Source organism: Gossypium raimondii, chromosome 4 (assembly GCF_025698545.1).
Source record: "Gossypium raimondii isolate GPD5lz chromosome 4, ASM2569854v1, whole genome shotgun sequence".
In the NCBI taxonomy this organism is placed as follows: Eukaryota; Viridiplantae; Streptophyta; class Magnoliopsida; order Malvales; family Malvaceae; genus Gossypium; species Gossypium raimondii.
In genome coordinates, this window is record NC_068568.1 from 18,457,907 (window position 1) to 18,477,156 (window position 19,250).

Genomic DNA, 19,250 nt, shown 5'->3' on the forward strand with positions numbered 1-19,250 from the left:
AGAGCCTGTTTGGCTTAAATGATTCTTGACTCATTTGGGATTTAATAAATAGGAATCATGAGTGTTAGTGCATTTCAATAGTCAACCTACACTTGCATTAGTAAATATCCTGAATACCATTCAAGAACCTGTCTTTGGTACCAATGTAAAAACAAACTAATCACAATTAGCATAAGATGTTATTGTAGAATAAAAAAATTTAGAAAACATACCAGATCGTTGTTGGATTGGTTCAACATACTAAACAAGGATTATTTTTGAGTATGTGATTTCACCTTTGATCAGTATAACGAACCAATCGAACAACAATTTGGTATGTTTTCTAATTTTATTTTATTCTGCAATAACATTGCATGCTAATTATGACTAGTTTGTTTTTACATAAAGGAATTAATCTTTCACACATAAAATACATTGAATACTATTAAAAGAACAAATAAACTTGTAGACCAAAAAGTGCAAATAAGCATTAATCCTACTTTCATAGAATAAAACTTGCAAGCAAGGACCAAATTTCATAAAATTAAAAAGCTTAACTACAAATAATATGCAAACCCTTTTACACTACATTTATAAAGAAAAATCTTAAAAAATTTACTTTGGTTTTCGTTTTATTTTTCTTTTCTTTTCTTTTGCATTGTTCAACCTCTAAAATCTCAATGTTGTTAAACATTATTTGTTAACAAAAAAAAGAAAGAAAGAAAGAGAGAAAGAAAAGAAAGAAAGAAAAGAAATGTAAACAATTTGAAAAGAAATAACAAAGCTTTACTAAAATATTGTGACAAATACATTCAAGAAATGCTAATTGCATGTCCTCTCTTTATAAGCCAAAATACCTCAATGGTTGCAATTATTTTTTCTTTTTTTACCAACAAATATTATTACCATATATATTGAGATTTCAAAGTAATAATATATATGATAATATTATTATGGTAATTATTTTTTATTACTATGTAGTGTTAATTCCTATTCTAAATTATGATAATGATTATATTGTCATTCCTATTTTCATTATCATATAAAATTAATTGTTGTTATGACATGTGCCAACGAATAACTACGCCACTTGTCAACATTATAGTCATGACAAATAAAATTATTATATTTTTTCTTGAACATCCTATTATATATATGCATATGATTGTGGAACATCTATAATTTGTGTTTAAAAGATGATGTAAAAAATATTTATTAAAATTTATATATGAATCCAATGATGCTATTATAGTTTAAATGGTAAAGTTCAGAGGCTAAAATTTAGAAGGTTTTAGTTCAAATACCACATTGTAGTTTTTATTATTTTATTTTATAAAATATATAAAAATATAAAAATACCCTCATATACTTTACTTTATCAAAAGAATGACTTCTAATTACTTTCCAATTGAGTTTGATGTTTGGTTGACTTATAACACCAATTCAATCAAAAGTTTAAGATATAATATAAACCTTTTGAAAATTATTTTAAATATGATATACAACTTTAAATATAAATTGATAAAACAAGTTTAGATATCAAAGTGATAATTAGAACAATTTTAGGGTTAAATACCACATAACTTTTTTCTTAACAAAGTTAGGCCTTTGAGTAACAAGTATAACATTTTGAAACTTTTGATACTAAACTAACACAAAATGTACCAAGTTATAATTGAGTACAACTTTGGGGGCTAAATTAAGCTATAACCCTAACTAACAAATTACTTTAAGTTTACATTTTAGTGTTGGATGAAAGTTTAACATGGAGAGAAAAAAATAATACTTTTAGGCTTAACGTTTCAAAAAGCTTCAAATTTTTCAAAAAAAATCAATTAAGTATTTCTCCCCTTTGTATGCACTCAATTGGGTACTCAAGCCATGAAATTGTACCAATTAAGCTCTTTAACCAATCAAAAAAACACTAAGGTAATGTTTTTTACAATTTTTATTTTTTGATGTGAATTTTTTTTTGATGAAATGTCTTTCTGTAATTAGAATAAGTTAATTATTTGAGGGTACTTTAGTTTTTTCAATTTTACTATGATATTTACATGTAGTGGGATTTGAACTCATGTTATTTACATCAATAAAATATTAATTTTATCACTAAACAAAAAATTTTGTTAATATTATATTTAAATTTTAATGATATCAAGCATATTTTATTACCTATGATGATATTATGATACAACAAGAGAGAATGAGGAGAAAGTGGTAGATGCCAACAAGACTGGTTCACCCGGTTAGGGAAGAGAGCAGAAGGTAGTAAAGAGTGATGGTGAGGAAAGTGCTAAGGCTATGAGCTGGAGCTGGGATGACAAAATGTTAGCTTGGTATATATGGAGAGTCGATTCCTTCTTCATCATTCTTGGAGGTACTTATAGGCAAGGATCTCGAGTAAGATGATGTTAACGTGTTGGACTTGCCATCTAGCCATCTTTATGGAATGCATAGGGAGGATGTCTTCGATTGGACGAGGATGCCTGTGATGTGATAAATCTTGTCATTCATTCTGACTTTATGGTATAAAGTAGTTGGACCCACGTGGTGTTTGGAAACCAATGACATCACATTCCCAACGAGAGGTATCAGATCGTTTGTGCTTTTTTGAGTGGTTGCACTGAAAGGTAGGACTTATGGGATAACTTTTAGTTCACTGTCAACTAGCTAGCTTCCCAGGTGTCCCTCCAACTTGCCACATGTCCTTGCACGGGTGAGTATATAACAATATCCCCCTGGTTGAAGTTGAAAGGGGGTTATAAAATGGCCCTTCTCGAGATTCCTTATTATACTATCCCTTCTTCATTTAACCACCTTTTCCTGGATGGTGGCCTTATTTGACAATGAAATGTTGTGTAAAGAACTCTTAAGATTCTATCATAATATATTCTGAGGACTATGTTTCTAGGGAATCGTGATAATCATAAACAACATTCTTTTCCAACAGCTGGTGAGTCGCAATTGGTTGCTGCTTGTTTCTTAAAATGGTATGTTTTAGGAGATAGGTCTATATATTATATAGGGTTTCTTATTTGGGGTTATTTTTCCTTATTTGTTTTTGAAATTTCTATAACTATTCTTATCATTTTTCTAGCATTGGTTGATTTTTGCAACGATTATAGCATTCAAGGAGGTTCTTTGCTCCGATTCGTCTTATAGCTCTTTTTTTTTTGCCACTACCAAGGTTTTTTTTCGTTTTGCTAAAAAAATGGCAAGAGAGATAGACTGTTTGGGAAGACTTAGAGTAGAGATGATTGCCATTTTTTTATGCTTCGCCAAGAGAGGCGGTAAAGGACTAAGAAACTACCACAAAAAATTTTGAAAAAGAGAGAGATGAACCCATTGGTAGTCTTAGCTACCAGTGTTCCACAAACCATCGAAAGAATCTGTTAATGTGTCTTGGGTTAATTGTGAAACTGATAACTCTAAAATATAGATTTATCTTTAGCATTTCTAGACTAATAATTCATACAAATTTTGAGTGTTTGATAAAAGTTTTTGGAGTTTTTGTTATAATTTTGTCTTGTTGGATGATCCTAAATAAATTTGTTGTTTTGATCATTTTATATGCTAAAACACATAAATTTTGCAGTTTTGAAGACGGTTGGTACACTGGAAGGAAAGACAGTCTTAAAGCTCACCTATTATTGCTTAATGTTATAGAATTTCAACAACATAAGCCATGCAGAAGGGGGCTGATATATGGTCATATTTGGATGCCATAAAGAGTCTTACTACACTCTAGTAACACTTTTGACCCAACTTAGGAATTGTGCCAACAAAATGGACATCATGTTAAGAAGATGGAAGCCCAAACCATCCACTAAGGAGGAGAAGGCCCAACCTTCTATAGAGGTGCCCAAATTAGCCATCCAAGACTTAGTAAACATTGAAAATTAGCCACAAAATTCCCTTATGTAACTGTCCAACTCCTTTCCATATTTCAAACTTTCTCTACCTTGAATCAAGCATGAATCAAACAATTTTTCCAACAAATTTCAAAGCGATCCACTCATTCTCCTTAAATCAAGGGTTGACCACCTATGAAGAGAAATTTGAGGCTACCATTTGCTAAAAATAGCCATCCTGTACAAGTATAAGTATGGGCTAGCTATTCAGTCATTTCACTCATCCCTCACTCACCATCTCTTCTCCCATTCTTCATTCTTTCACTTCCCATTTGAGAGAGCAACACAAGAGTTTGAGGGAAGCATTGCAGAAGTTCTTTGAGTAGAAAAATTCAGCATCCATTCTTCATTATTTCACTTCCCATTTGAGAGAGTAACACAAGAGTTTGAGGGAAGCATTACAGAAGTTCTTTGAGCAGCAAAATTCAACATCTTGAAGGCAATTGCATAAAGGAAAAAAAGTAGAAGGAAGGAGGAAAAGAACACAAGCTGAGTTATGGAGAAACACCAGATTTGTATTCTAGTTGCTTTCCATTTTTAACTTTTTATTTTGTTTTAAATTGATGAACATGATTGCTAAATATTTTCTGCTTTTTAATTTAATTAAAATGACTTAATTTTTTTGTTCTTAGATTGATTGCATTCTTTTAGCTTAGATTATTTTTATATTGTTAATGATGTTATGTGCCTTGGTTGTTTACTCATTCAAATAAAAACGTGAACATGCTACTCATGCATTATGAATGTAGGCGAGCAATTCATTAATTATTTATTCCAAACAAGATTGTAATTAATTGACACAATATTTGAATGATGCATGTTTGATATTTTATGATAAATTAGGTCAAAGTTGTAATAATATCGAAATGAATTTATTACCTTGCATAGCTTTAAATTAATATGATTAAATTGTTTGAGTATAGATATATCAATATTACCTTACATAATATGATGTCCACTTATGAGATTCTCAAGTTGATTGAACATAGAAATATGCTAGAAAACCTTAATAATAAAATAAGTGTGACTTTATGGGTTGATAAATAGCCGAGTTGCCATGGATTTTCCATAACATCATTAACATTATTGTAATAATTCTAAGTTAGAGAAGGCAATTCATCTAACTCCTTCATGTCATAGTAATAAAAACTTGTGAAATTCTTGCTTAATATTCGTGTTTATATTTCAATTAGTTTTTGCATACTTAGATAATTTTAAGTAAATTAGTTAAGTCAATCTAATCCTAATTATTTCCAACACCAATTTTCTAGGTTTTTACTTTCACATTATTTGCCTTAACAGTTCTTGTGGACATAAAACTTTTACTTACTACATTATTACTTGTTGAGGATTGTGTATACTTGCGCATTATTTGAATACTTCGCAACAGAAACATCATAAGAATCTAGTATTCTGGAGAGGTCACATCACCTTAGCAAGGTGTGTGGCTCTGACTCTACTAGCTAGAGTGATGTGTGTCGAGCCACCAAATATAAATTCCTATGACAAAATAACACTAAATAGCAATATAGAGTAGTAGGGTTGAATCCACAGGGATTGGTTATCTAATTTTACCTTTTCTCGGGACCAGAATTATTGTCGCGGCAACAGTCATGCCCGCGACTCGTGACGAACTTGTTGGAAAAAAAGGGGAGATAAAAATGTTTAGAAAGTAAATAACTGAAATAACAGTAATAAACAATTATATTAATAAAAAATAAGATAAAATAGAAAAATGGAATTGAATTTTGTAAGCACTAATATAAAGTTTTAGCCTTAGGCTCGGTGAACTTCAGTTCCGAACTGATCCTTGAAAATGGGTTTTCTCTTTCAAACCATAAGCTGGTTATAGCAACCAAAAATGTTCCCAAGTTTTCCTTTTGTAATTGATTCTGGTACGACCTACAAATCAACCCTTACCAATTATCTAACCGCGAGACATGCGTTTGTAATTCAAGACCCCGACAGCCTAGCATTTTGAACAACCCAACTCGGATCAACGGCCTCAATCGTGTTGGTCGTTTAAATTCGATCACTATCTCCCTTGACGAAAAATCCCACTAGTATGACCCTACCAGGATGCACCAATTTTTTGGTGGAAATTTGAATACATCACAGCCAAATCGGCTTCTCAACCATACGCTAAAACAATTCCAACCTAACGTGCACTTTGTAGTGAAATTGATTTAACTTTAAGGGAAGAATTTGTATTATCCCATATTTTGGAGAGATGGTGAATACCATTATGAAATATTTTTGAAGTGCAGATTCATTTCTCACGATTCTTGATTGGGAAAAATACCAGCATAAAGGTAAGTAGAATTTTAGGTAAACATGATATTGATCATGCTTCGTTGGGTTTTTAAGTAGTGGGTCAAATAAGGCAAGAAATGTAGAAAGAAACAAATAGCGAATTTCCAAGATAATAATAATAAAGAAAGAAATGTGACAGTAGCCTTAAATTGAAGTTTCCCAAAAATTACAAGAGAATCAAAATTAATTCTCCATTGCAAGCTGTCTCTAAATGCCCTCCTTACTTACTTCCTTTTTATACTAATTCTTAATAAACTACCCTCCTAAAATCAAGCTTTTCAAATTGAAATTAAAAGAATAGAAATTAAAAATGAAAATGAAAATGAAAATGAAAATGAAAATAAAAATAAAGAAAAAGATTTACTTAACAAAATTCTGAACAGGTTTGAATTCTTCGAATTTTGTTATTTCTTTCTACAGCCTGCACTTTCTGGAATTGTATTTTTTCCCCCGCATTCTGCTTTCTACTCCAATGTAATCATTTTCGGCTTGTTTTTTTACTTAAAGCATCCCAATTGCGTTCCTAACAGAATTTAAACATAAAATCACTAACTTAACATTATTTAATTCAAGAATTAATTGATTTAAACATATAATTAACATGCTATCAAATCCCCCTCCTTAGCCTATGCTTGTCCTCAAGCATATTGTATGTTCCCACACTAGAAACTATCCAATAATTTATCAAAAATCAAGCCTCTCTTCTGTAACCATGATCAATGCAAACAGTTTAAGCGAAAAATGAATAAGAATTCAAATACTCAGTTTAATTAACAAGTGTCCATAAAATTTAAACATGTAAATTCAATCATTTCACTAAATTAAAATTGAACCAAACTTTGCAAGGTATGTAACACCTTTAACCCGTATTCATCGCCGGAATAGGGTTATAGAGTTATACCAATTTTTTTTAAACTTAAAACATTCAATTATAACCATTTCTATAAAACACATCATAGCTCAATCAAACACAAACATATTGTCCTTTTTATGAGCCCTCGAGGCTTTAGAAATGATTCAGGACTAAATCAAAAACATTTAAAACTTCATGGAAAAGGATGGAAAAAATTGACACTACAAAGGTCACATGGCTGTGTGGTCAAGCCGTGTTGACATTCGAAGTAGGGACACACGGTTGTGTCCCAACCTGTGTCCGTGCTCGTGTACCTTTCTAAATTGGTTCATACAGCCAAGCCGCATGTCCGTGTAACTCTCGAAATGCAACCTTTAAAAACCTACAGGGCACACACGGCCATGTTGCGTGGTCGTGTGGACAAGAAATAGGCCAATTTCAAGCCATTCATTCTCTCATTTTCAAGCTCACACCTATAAGACATTATAAATGGGTTGAGGGCAAAGAGCACTGGGCAGAGGTGCTGGATAGGTTGACGCGAGACAGCTGGCCCTAGTTTATGCTTCTCGTTGCCGAGAGGATAGAGATGCTCCGGACGTTATCACGGGTACGTTTCTTATTTTTGATGTGCCTTACACTGCGTCGATAGATATAGGATCTACGCATTCTTATATTGCCTGTTCTGTTTCCAAAAACCTAGGGACTCCGGTTGATAGTACTTCTAGTGAGGTGACTGTGCTGAGCCTGTTGGGGCAATCTGTTAGAGTTAGCAAACTGTACAGGGATGTTCCTTTAGAGGTTTAACGGATGGTATTTTTGGCTAATTTGATGGAGCTTCCATTTGAGGAGTTCGATATGATATTGGGGATGGACTGGTTGGTCAAGCATCGTGTCAGTTTAGACTGTGCGACTAAGAGGGTCGTATTGAGAACTAAAGGGGGTAATGAAGTAGTTGTGATTAGGGAACGTCAGAATTACTTAGCTAACATGATCTCTCCACTGGTAGCTGAGAAACTGGTTCACAAGGGATGTGAGGCGTATTTGGCCAACGTAAGTGTTTCCGCTTCTGGGGACTCTGCTGTTAAGGACATCAAAACTATGAGGGGTTTTCTGGACGTCTTTCTTAAGGAGCTACTGGGTTTACCTCCAAATTGGGAAGTGGAGTTTGGGATTGAGCTTTTCCCTGGTACAGCTCTGATGTCTATTGCTCCCTATCGAATGGCACCAAAGGAGCTTACGGAGCTCAATGCTCAAATTCAGGAGTTATTGGATCATGGGTTCATCCGCCCTAGTGTGTCCCCGTGAGGAGCACCAGTACTGTTTGTTAAGAAAAAAGGTGGATCCATGAGGATGTGTATCGACTACCGAAAACTAAATAAGTTGAATATTAAGAACAAGTATCGACTTCCGAGGATTGATGATTTGTTTAACCAGTTTCGAGGGGCGTCTGTGTTCTCCAAAATTAACTTACGTTCTGGGTATCATCAATTGAGGGTTAAGGAGGCTGATGTGCATAAGACGGAATTTAGGACTCAGTATGGTCACTACGAGTTCTTAGTAATGCCATTTGGATTGAATAATGCACCTGCAGCTTTCATGGATCTGAGGAATCGAGTGTTTCAGCTCTACCTAGACCAGTTTGTAGTGGTGTTCATTGATGACATATTGGTTTATCTAAGGACTGAGGATGAGCATGATGAGCACCTTAGGATTGTTCTTCAGATTTTGAGAGAAAAGTGGCTCTATGCTAAGTTCAACAAGTGGGAGTTCTGGGTACGTGAAGTAACATTTCTGGGTCATGTGGTATCTACTGAGGGGATTCCAGTCGATCCTTGAAAAATTGAGGTCAGATTAGACTCAAGCGACCAAAGAATGTGTCGAGATCTCTGACTTTTGAAATTTGGCGAGGTTATTACCGATGGTTTATGGAAGGATTTTCACTGATCGCAACCCCATTGACTAAGTTGTTACGTAAAGGTGTACCGTTTGACTCGATTAATGCAGAGCAAGAGAGCTTTGAGATGCTTAAGACTGTACTGACTGAGGCTCCTGTTTTGGTACAGCCTAAACTTGGAAAGGAGTTCACGGTTTATAGTGATGCATCATATGTCGATTTGGAATGTGTGTTGATGCAGAAGGGTAAGGTGGTTGCATATGCGTCTCGTCAGCTTAAGACACACAAGGCGAACTATCCGACGCATGATTTGGAGTTGGTCGCCATAGCCTTTGCATTGAAAATCTAGAGGCATTATCTGTACGGTGAGAAGTGTATTATCTACACTGATCATAAGAGCCTCAAGTACCTCCTCACTCAGAAGGAGTTAAATCTTAGGCAGCGTAGATGGGTTGAGCTGCTTAAGGATTATGATTGTACCATTGAGTACCACCCTGGCAAGGCCAATGTGGTGGCTGATGCGTTGAGCCGTAGGGCTATGACTCATCTGAGAGTGATGTTCGCTCGACTTAGCCTATTCGATAATCAAAGTCTATTGGACGAACTTCAGGTCAAACCGACATGGATTGAACAGATTCGAGGCAAACAATTGGGGGATAAGTCTCTCAGGTTGCGTTTTCGTCAGGTTGAGAATAGTGGCACTACTAATATTGGGATAAACAGGGATGGGTACTTTGTTTCCGTGGTCGGATTTGTGTGTCGAATGATGAGGATTTAAGGCAGTCAATTTTGAGAGAGGCACATGGTAGTCCCTATACTATGCATCCTAACAGGAACAAGATATACCGAGATTTTCAGGAATTGTACTAGTGGCCAGGGTTGAAGGAGGTGACCGACTTAGTTGCTCGCTGTTTGAATTGTTAGCAGGTTAAGGCTAAGCATCAGTTACCTTCGGGTTTATTATAGCCGGTTAAGATACCGTTATGGAAATGGGAGAGAGTAACGATGGACTTCGTTAGTGGGTTGCCTCTAGCACCCACTAAGAAGGATTTTGTCTGGGTCATCGTGGATCGATTGACCAAGTCTGCTCACTTCATCCCGGTAAGGACATACTTTTCTCTTCAGAAATTAGCTGAGCTCTACATATCAGAACTAGTGAGACTGTATGAGGTACCTGTCTCGATCATTTCCAATCGGGATCCTCGTTTCACGTTTCGATTCTGGAAGAAGCTTTATGAGGCTCTGGGATAAAGATTAGACTTCATTACTGCTTTCCATCCTTATACATATGGTCAGTCGGAGTGGGTGATTCAGATACTGGCGGACATGTTGAGGAGCTGTGCTATTGATTTCCGAGGTAGTTGGGAGGAGTACTTGCCGTTAGCGGAGTTTGCTTACGATAATAGCTTCCAGTCTAGGATCTAGATGGCACCTTATGAGGCACTGTACGGTCGTAAGTGCCGCACTCCTTTATGTTGGACTGAGTTGTGCAAGCGACGTGTTCTAGGTCCTAAGTTGGTCTCTGAGACAGAGGATAAGGTTAGATTGATTCGGGATCGTTTGAAAGTGACTTTTGATAAGCAGAAATTGTATACAGATTTGAAGAGGCATGAGATCGAGTATTCTGTGGGGGGACTTAGTTTTTCTCAAGGTCTCGCCATGGAAAAAGGTTCTGAGGTTCGATCGCCAGGGCAAGCTTAGCCCTCGGTTTATTGGACCTTACCGCATTCTGAAATGTGTGGGACCTATTGCTTATCAGTTGGAGTTACCTTCGGAGTTAGACCGCATTCATGATATTTTTCACGTTTCAATGTTGAGGCGCTACCCTTTGATCCCAAGCATGTTTTTTTTTCTGTTGAGGAGATTGAGGTTAGGCCAGACTTGACCTTCGAGGAGGAGCCAGTTCAGATTCTAGAGCTTGATGTAAAGGTACTTCAAAAAAAGTCTATTCCCTTAGTGAAGGTTCTGTGGCATAATCATAGCACTAGGAAGCCACGTGGGAGCCTGAGGATGCAATGCGTCAGCAATATCCTCATCTGTTCTGATCAGGTAAAATTTCGAGGACGAAATTTTCTTTTTTGAGGGTAGATTTGTAACACCCCAAAATTTCTAATTTTGTTATTGTGAAAATATGACACAAATATCTGTCAGCTTTAGTGGTTATGTGTTCTGGGAGTGTTTGGAAGGTCCTAAGTTCAAGCCTTTGCTTGGCCAAATTTTGTTATTTTGAATGAATTAAGCCTTACTCTTGTTTAGTAGGCTTTTATTTGATTCTTTGGTAAATTATATCAAAATGGGCCTACTAGTTTGGTGGTTAAATGGTATGTTATTATGGTGGAGGTCTTGTGTTTGAATCCCTATGCAGGCAAGGGTATTTTTTTTTGCTCAAATTTTGGGATAGAGTTGTGTAATAGAGGGATTATGAGTAGTGGATGTTTAGTGGGAATTTGGGGAGAAGATTAAGGGATTTTGGGGGTTATCAGGATTTTATTTTATTTTTTTCCCATAACCGAATTTTGACTCACTTTTCCAAAAAAATTCTGCTGTCTATTCTTATCCCTTTCCTCCTGCCAAAATTCTCTGAGTTTTTCCATCTTTCTCTTCTTTTTCTTCTTTTTTGATTTTTCCCTAATCCATTTATTTTCCTTTGTTTTCACATGCGATTAGTGCCCGCTTAGTCATTAATCTCTTAACGGCTGAAGTGGTAATGTTTTTTCTCTGCGACTTGGGCGTAGAGGGAGATTCGGACTGGTGAATTTAGTGTTCTCGTCTTAACAATAGTTAAACGTAGGAGAAGGCTCAGACAGGTGAATTCTGTTAGTTCTTGGTTGTCAATTCGCTTGTAAATCCATTAAATTGATATTGAGTGTCTTGATTGTAGGATTTGGAGTGTCGAGGACTGTTTTAGCATCAAACAAAACAAGGTGTGTAACCGAAATGAAAAAAAGAAAAAGAAAAAGGGATTCGGCTAAAAGCTGAAATTGCTTGCCGTTTGGACAGCAGCAGTAGGCTAACTTTGAAAAATCGCCATAAATTGTGGAAATCGAATTAGAGGATGAAAAAAATATGACATTAAAGCTTATTGAGCCTAGTTTCTCATATAAGAAATGGTGTAAGTAATGAACTTGTAAATCTTGAGGTATAATAAACTTTGTAAGACAATGTCAGATTAAATTCGGGTTCCCCTGTTCTGAATTTGAAAAATCATCAAAACTTGGAGAAAAATAATTAGGGGTTAAAATTTACATTTTGAAACTATTAATGAGTTTGTTTTCAATAGAAATAAATGGAAACATCATCCAAATTTTTTACTAAGGGATAATTAATTTTTAGCAAAGAAGGGACAAAGCTGTCACATAGCATAACAGGGGTAAGTTTGAAGATTTTACAATACTTATTGGCTAAACAAAAAATTCTGAAAATTTTATGGTAGTAAGGTATTTGAGTCTAGTTTGAAAGGCATCAAGCGGATCTTAATTCAGAATTCTATAGCTCAAGATATAAATAATTTAGTAACAGTGGCTCAAGTAGACAACTTTAAAGGAACATATAAGTAAATAGTGAAAACATATATGAATAATTAACTAGCACGGGTTACATTAAAAATGGAGCACACGGCCAAGGTCAACTTGGGCCGAGTGAGCCATATAGGCGTGTAAGCCCATTTTTTTGAAAAGTTCTATAAGGTTGTACGGGTCGCCAAGTCGACTGTGGACCTACTATAGGGTCGGTAAGCTTTACTTAGACCCCTATATGTCTATCTGTCTGATTTCTATACTGAACATGATTTACGTTATCTGAATGTATGTACTATTAATTGTATAATGGCATGACATATTTTGTATGTTGCATTGCATCGGCGTGGGTTGATGATATTTGGAGGAAGTGTCTGAAAGACTATTAAGTCTGTTATTTGGTAGCTCAGCTGCAACCTTCTGATTATGTGCCGCATTTCGGTATAGCATGGTGTGTAGGGTTGGGTGGGTTGATTTAATCCCCACATAGTGTGTAGGGTTGGACGGATATGGTGTGTATAGGCTGGTGGGTAGGATTCTGATTTACTATATCTGTATTCTATATTTGATATGGGCCAAGGCCCTAATGTATTTTTGAAATTGTATCTGAATGGGCTAAGGCCTAAACTAATTCTGTGATGGGCATAGGCCCCAGACTGTATCTAACTGAATTCTGTTGATTATCTGTATACATGTTTTCTGTGGGGATTACACACTAAGCTTGCAAAAACTCACCCTTTCTCTGTTTAATCTATACATGTAATCCCTAGACTTGAAGGGTCGGTGCAGCGGAGGACTCGACGGTGGCCACACGTAAATTTTAGACTGTTTTCTATTAATGCCTAGAATTTATTACTTATTTGGGGTTTTTGATGTATGTTCTAGACTATGGACTGGTTGGCTTTAAATTTGGGACTTTATACTATTTTTTATAGATTTTTTTTAAAAACTGCAACTCCACAAAACATGACTTTTTTTTCTAAAAACTAAGGTTTTTCGTAAATAGAAACTATTTTCCCTAAATTAATTGGTTACAAAAGCTTCCGGTAAGAGACAAGTCTTAAAGCAAATCAACTAGTTTTTTTTCGAATTAAATAAAAGCTAACTTACTGTAACAGTTTTTAAACTCGACAATCTTGTCTTCAAAACCCTTTCCATGTGACATAGTCACATTCGGCCATAACGTCTAGGCTAGGTTTGGGGTTTTGCACATATATTTTGATGCACTCAAATGTCCACCGTAACTGGTTGTTCTATAAAAGCTGATGTTGGATATACCACAATCTATGGAGTGGGATATGGTTGATCAATATAGAATTTGTCCCTCCTAAATAATGGGAGCAATATCCTAGGCCACTTGATTGAGTGAGACTAGAAATGCATGACCATGCTCGAATAAGTTGATATGAGATATCATACTTATTTGTTTTCCATATTCTACTCAGGATATCAAGAAACATTAAATGGACTATGCAAGTGTGACTATTCAATGACTTGTGTCCATTTTACATATAAAGGACAAAAGGATTTAATATATGACAGATTAATCACAGAGAGGTTATGTTGAATCATGACTTCTTGTAACTTAGGTAGCAATGATGCATTGCTAGATGCCACTCATTGTTTGTAATATTAGAATTGTTCTAGTATTACTGCTAACGTTACAAGAACCTACAGGGTCACACCCTATGGTTGAAACGAACGGAATCCAAACATAGTTGATATTGTGTTTAGCTGTCAACCAGAATTAAATTGATTATAAAATTAATTTAATTAAGCAGTTATATATCGAACAAATTATATGTACAATTATGTTGTACACATAATGAAAAATATGGACATTAATATATGAATTTGATTCGTATAAAATTTAACTAAAAAATTAATTTACTGGAATCTTTATTATAATTATTATAATTATAATTTAGGATCGAATATTATTATAATTTCTTTAATTTTAATTTTTTTTTCAAATATTATTATTATGGTAATTATAATATTTGGTTATTTATTATGATTTGATTCATATCAAATTATTAATGATTCCCAAATTAGGAAATATAGGGTTTTTGAGAAAAACCTAATATACCTGAAATAAGGGATGCGTGAGATCTAGCAGCCGTTAAGTAAATTTTCTCTCTAAAATAGTTTTAGAGAGTGACTACCGTTCGTTGTCACACCGGGTAGATTATGTAGGCCGAAATGTTTTAGTAGCGGCTTGGAATCGACATACAATTGTGTAATATGTTTCTTCGATTTTTTAGACGATTAAAGGTAATTGTTCATACCCTTTTAACCCTAATTCGTTCCTTACACATGGATCCCTAGATGTGATCCCCAGATTTATTTTTTGTTGTGCAATGGGTTGTACCGTGATCCAAAATTAGGTAGTCTGCACGTGATCAATTGCTCAAAAAAATATTTGATAAGGAGTTGTCTTTTATGAAATCAATACATATGCGTAAATGGAAACATTCTACAAGATATACTAATGCACAAATGACCAAAATGGAGAATCGTGTCAAGGTATAAAATGTGCCAATTCGCAAGTTATGTTAAGGCGAATGATATCAATAGTGCACTATGATGATGCACGATTTGCCCTTGTACAAGTGATGTCAAACAAGAGACCATGCCATTGAAGTCATACCATATTAAAATAATATCAAGATCGAGTATTTTATTTTAATAACTCATGAGATCCATTTGAACTTGTCTAGCTTATTTTTATGCTTCTTAGGTAAGATAGGCTATACAAGATGTTAGAAAGGGACTAATCCAGAACCTTTTGAGCCAGTGTGAGCTACTGTTCAAAGTTGTAGATGCATATAGTGGGGAAATCAGTAGGCTAAGCCTCAGGATCAGGAATTATTTAACTGAAATTTAAGAACAATGTAATGAATTTAGCGTGGGTCGAAGGTCATAAATTAATAAAAATATCTTAATAACCATCACTGAACTAGGTATTAATGTTTCAGCACAAATTTAATAGGAATCGTAGCATTTTTGTTTGACTGGTTGACCTATTGAATGTTTGGGGTGTTACATCATGATGTCATTCTAAACTTTTGAAATATTTGTAGTTTGGTCTTTATTTGATCCCGAGCCAACATTAGAGCTTACAGAAGCTCGAATATGACATATGAAAGGATTTAAATAGTGTTGAATGATTGAAATAATGGAGTTTAAAGGTTTTTATTTAAGAATTGATCGATTAATGTCTGTAACTATTTCATTTTTCAACTGTAGCATTCTGTAGCTCAAACCTGGCAATCTGGTCGAGCGCGAAGGTTGTTACATATATAAACAATGTTAGTGGGAAAAAAATTTCATCATATTCCTTCATTCCTCATTTCAACCAATAGGAAAGAAAATAAAGAATAAAAATATTTCAAAACCCTTGAAACTTTCGGCCAGTTATTTGATCAAGACTTGGATCAAAATGGAGCTAATAAAGGAAAATTAAAAATTATAGATTAGTCCCTAAAAGATCCACTCACTTTTTCATTTTGAAAAGGTAAGTTCATACGAAACTTACTAGCCTTATTTGTGTATGTGTATTCTTGTGTTGGTCTGTTTACAAATATGCTATGATATGGCTTTGAATATTGATCATGTTGGCATACATGGTTAGAAAGTGAAATGGAGCTGGATTGAATTGAAATAAATTAAAAATGTTGATTGGTATGAAATGTTATTATTGATCATTTTTGTTTGACTGGTTGACCTATTGAATGTTTGGGGTGTTACATCATAATGTCATTCTAAACTTTTGAAATCTTTCCAGTTTGGTCTTTAGTCGATCCCGAGCCAACATTAGAGCTTACGGAAGCTCGAATATGACATAGAAAAGGATTTAAATTGTGTTGAATGATTGAAATAATGGAATTTAAAGGTTTTTTTTTAGAATTGATCGATTAATGTCTGTAACTATTTCATTTTTCGACTGTAGCATTTTGTAGCTCAAACCTGACAATCTGGTCGAGCGAAGGGTGTAACATATATAAACCAAGTTAATGGGAAAAAAATTTCATCATATTCCTTCATTCCTTATTTCAACCAAGAGGAAAGAAAATAAAGAATAAAAATATTTCAAAACCCTTGAAACTTTTGGCCAGTTATTTGATCAAGACTTGTATCAAAATGGAGCTAATAAAGGAAAATTAAAAATTACAGATTAGTCCCTAAAAGATCCACTCATTTTTGCATTTTGAAAAGGTAAGTTCATACGAAACTTACCAACCTTATTTGTGTTATGTGTATTCTTGTGTTGGTTTGTTTAGAACTATGCTATGATATGGCTTTGAATATTGGTCATGTTGGCATACATGGTTAGAAAGTGAAATAGAGCTGGATTGAATTGAAATAAATTAAAATTGTTGATTTATATGAAATGTTATTAGGTATTATATGTATGTGTGGACAATTACAAGGTATAAACATGCGAACATGATTGTTACAGGGAATGGTAATGAATATATGTATAATTGATGCCCTTGTGAACTTAGTAAAAGGTTAGGATACAGCTGGCATGCCAATACGCTCTTATGCGCACTTGTACGAGATATGTGATTGTAAGGAGATTGTTACAGTTTCTATTGAGATCCAACATTTGTTCCAGATCATCGAGTATAATATGTCTCTACGGAGACTTTGGTGCAATGGATGGATGTATTTGAAAATGATTATACATTTGATGCCTATAGACTTTGCACTTCGGTGCCTTAGTGTGGTGTAGTTCATCCATGTATCTGAGTTTATTTTACTATGGTTCCATTGGGAAAAACATTATAACTGAAATTGGAAACTTGAAAATGTAATGAAAATGGATTCAATAAACCAATTTGATATGATATTGAAATGAATAATGTGAAATTGGTATAAACTTATAGATTAATAATTGTATATCGCATTGAAATGAATTATGTGAAATTAGTATGATCTTATGAATTGATGGTATGATATGAGATGAGTTGAGTGATGCTTATAAATGTGATAATGTTTATAGTAGAAATATCACACCAACAATAAAGAAATTTAAAACGATGGTGTCCACAAATTTACGAATCAAATTGTAATATAGTATATGTGTAAAAGCAGAACACAAGAAGTATTTCGAGGATCGTACCCAAGGAGGATGGAATAAATCTATAGAAAATCTCTTTACAATAATAAGTCTAAATAGTAATAATTAAATCATATATTACAACATATCATAAAAGAGATTAACAAGAGAATTTAAATCATTATAATAAATAAACAATAAAATAAACAAAAGACTAAATTAATAAAACCAATCAAGAAGATTAACTCATTTCAGGATTTGTAATTAACTTCGAATTATGGTTTTAGGGTGGATCAACTACCAATTAACCAATTATTACGTCCCAGTCTCTAACTGATAAATTAATTAGTTGATACTCGCTTAGCTTCCGACCTCACTTTCTCAAGTAGGAAAACTATGATTTAGTTGGTTAGACTTATCTCCCGATCTTATCTAACATATGATTACATACTACGGTTGTCAAACCTAGGGTTTAGGAATGCGCAATCTATACCAACTAATCCTCTCGAAAAACCCTAAATCTTCCATTAATCACATCCCCGTCCACTCGTTAATCTCCCCTAAGGGATTTAGCCACTCATGTTATTCATAATCTTAATCTCAATTGAAATAAACATGTAATTAACACGATTGAATCGAAAGAGAACATATATTAGAATAATCCTAGATTTAACGTCGATTGAAGAACGAAGTAGATAATCTCTAGATCAAAATCATGAATATCGTCACTTGCAAATGAAAACAACTTAAACACTTTAATATTATAAGAGAACTCTTAGATCAAAATCTATTCTGAGAGGAAAGAACAAAGTTGTTTAAGAAAATCGAAAGAAAACTAAGTTTAAACCTACTCCTAATCTATGAGGTTTTGAACGTGTCTAAGACAACTTAGTTACATCAAACCCCTAGGTTTTCATATAAATTCGATTGTGTGAACAAAAATAGCCTCGACAAATTTGGGTAGCACGTCAACCTATGTTGAGTCATAGGCCTTGCATGGCGCGACACAACTGGTGTTCTACACCTTGTATAGTTCATTTCATGCTTTAACAGCTCAGGAAGCTTGTGCATCACTCATCCCTTGCTCCCATGTCAATTTAAAAAATTACCATTATCGAAGGCCCGTGTCGGCCTAATAGGTCACAACACTCATAAAATGTGTTAAAAAAGCACTTATTTTACTAAAATTTAATCCTAACTACTAAATATCAAAACGTAATAGTAAATACTAAATTCCTAAAAAACAAGCTCATTAAGTGAAAAAATATCGCTAAATTACTACTACATTTGACGACAAGTCAAATACCCCCGCACTTAAGTCTTTGCTTGTCCCCAAGCAAACTAAACGAAAACAAAATAAAAATCGAAAATAAGCTAAACTGAAAACAAGAAATAAACATGAAAAGAAAAAAAAAGTACTTGAGCTAGCTTGATACAAGAAATTGGATAGAAATACATTAACAATATAATGTAAATAAACATATAATTTGAGCATGATATACAATTGACTCACAATTTCTAAAATTAGACAAGTTGGTTCACTAAATTACAAAACAAACAAATTAAAGAATGTTAAGTATAGGTTTCCATCAAAACAAATATATAAATATACAATTATGTTCAAATGAATATAAGTGGTAAAAAGATCAAAACTCGACACAATTTCATCAATATAAAGAACTACCTAAGTCACAAAGGACTTTTGGGCTTGTAACGTTCT

At 34.1% G+C, this 19,250-nt stretch overlaps 1 protein-coding gene across 1 annotated transcript; it reads left to right on the forward strand.

Annotated features, from left to right (window-relative positions):
- The first annotated feature begins 8,981 nt into the window (after positions 1-8,981).
- LOC128040443 (uncharacterized) lies at positions 8,982-10,375 on the forward strand. Its single transcript, XM_052629193.1, has 2 exons — positions 8,982-9,195; positions 10,209-10,375. The coding sequence occupies exons 1-2, from the start codon at positions 8,982-8,984 to the stop codon at positions 10,373-10,375; spliced, it is 381 nt and encodes a 126-aa protein (XP_052485153.1).
- The last annotated feature ends 8,875 nt before the right edge of the window (positions 10,376-19,250 follow it).

Bases quoted from the DNA above. Each gene is read 5' to 3' on its own strand.
- LOC128040443 (XM_052629193.1), top strand. From the start codon at position 8,982: ATGGAAGGATTTTCACTGATCGCAACCCCATTGACTAAGTTGTTACGT. The intron at 9,196-10,208 runs GTAAGGTGGTTG...GATAAAGATTAG, and splicing joins ATGTGTGTTGATGCAGAAGG to ACTTCATTACTGCTTTCCAT.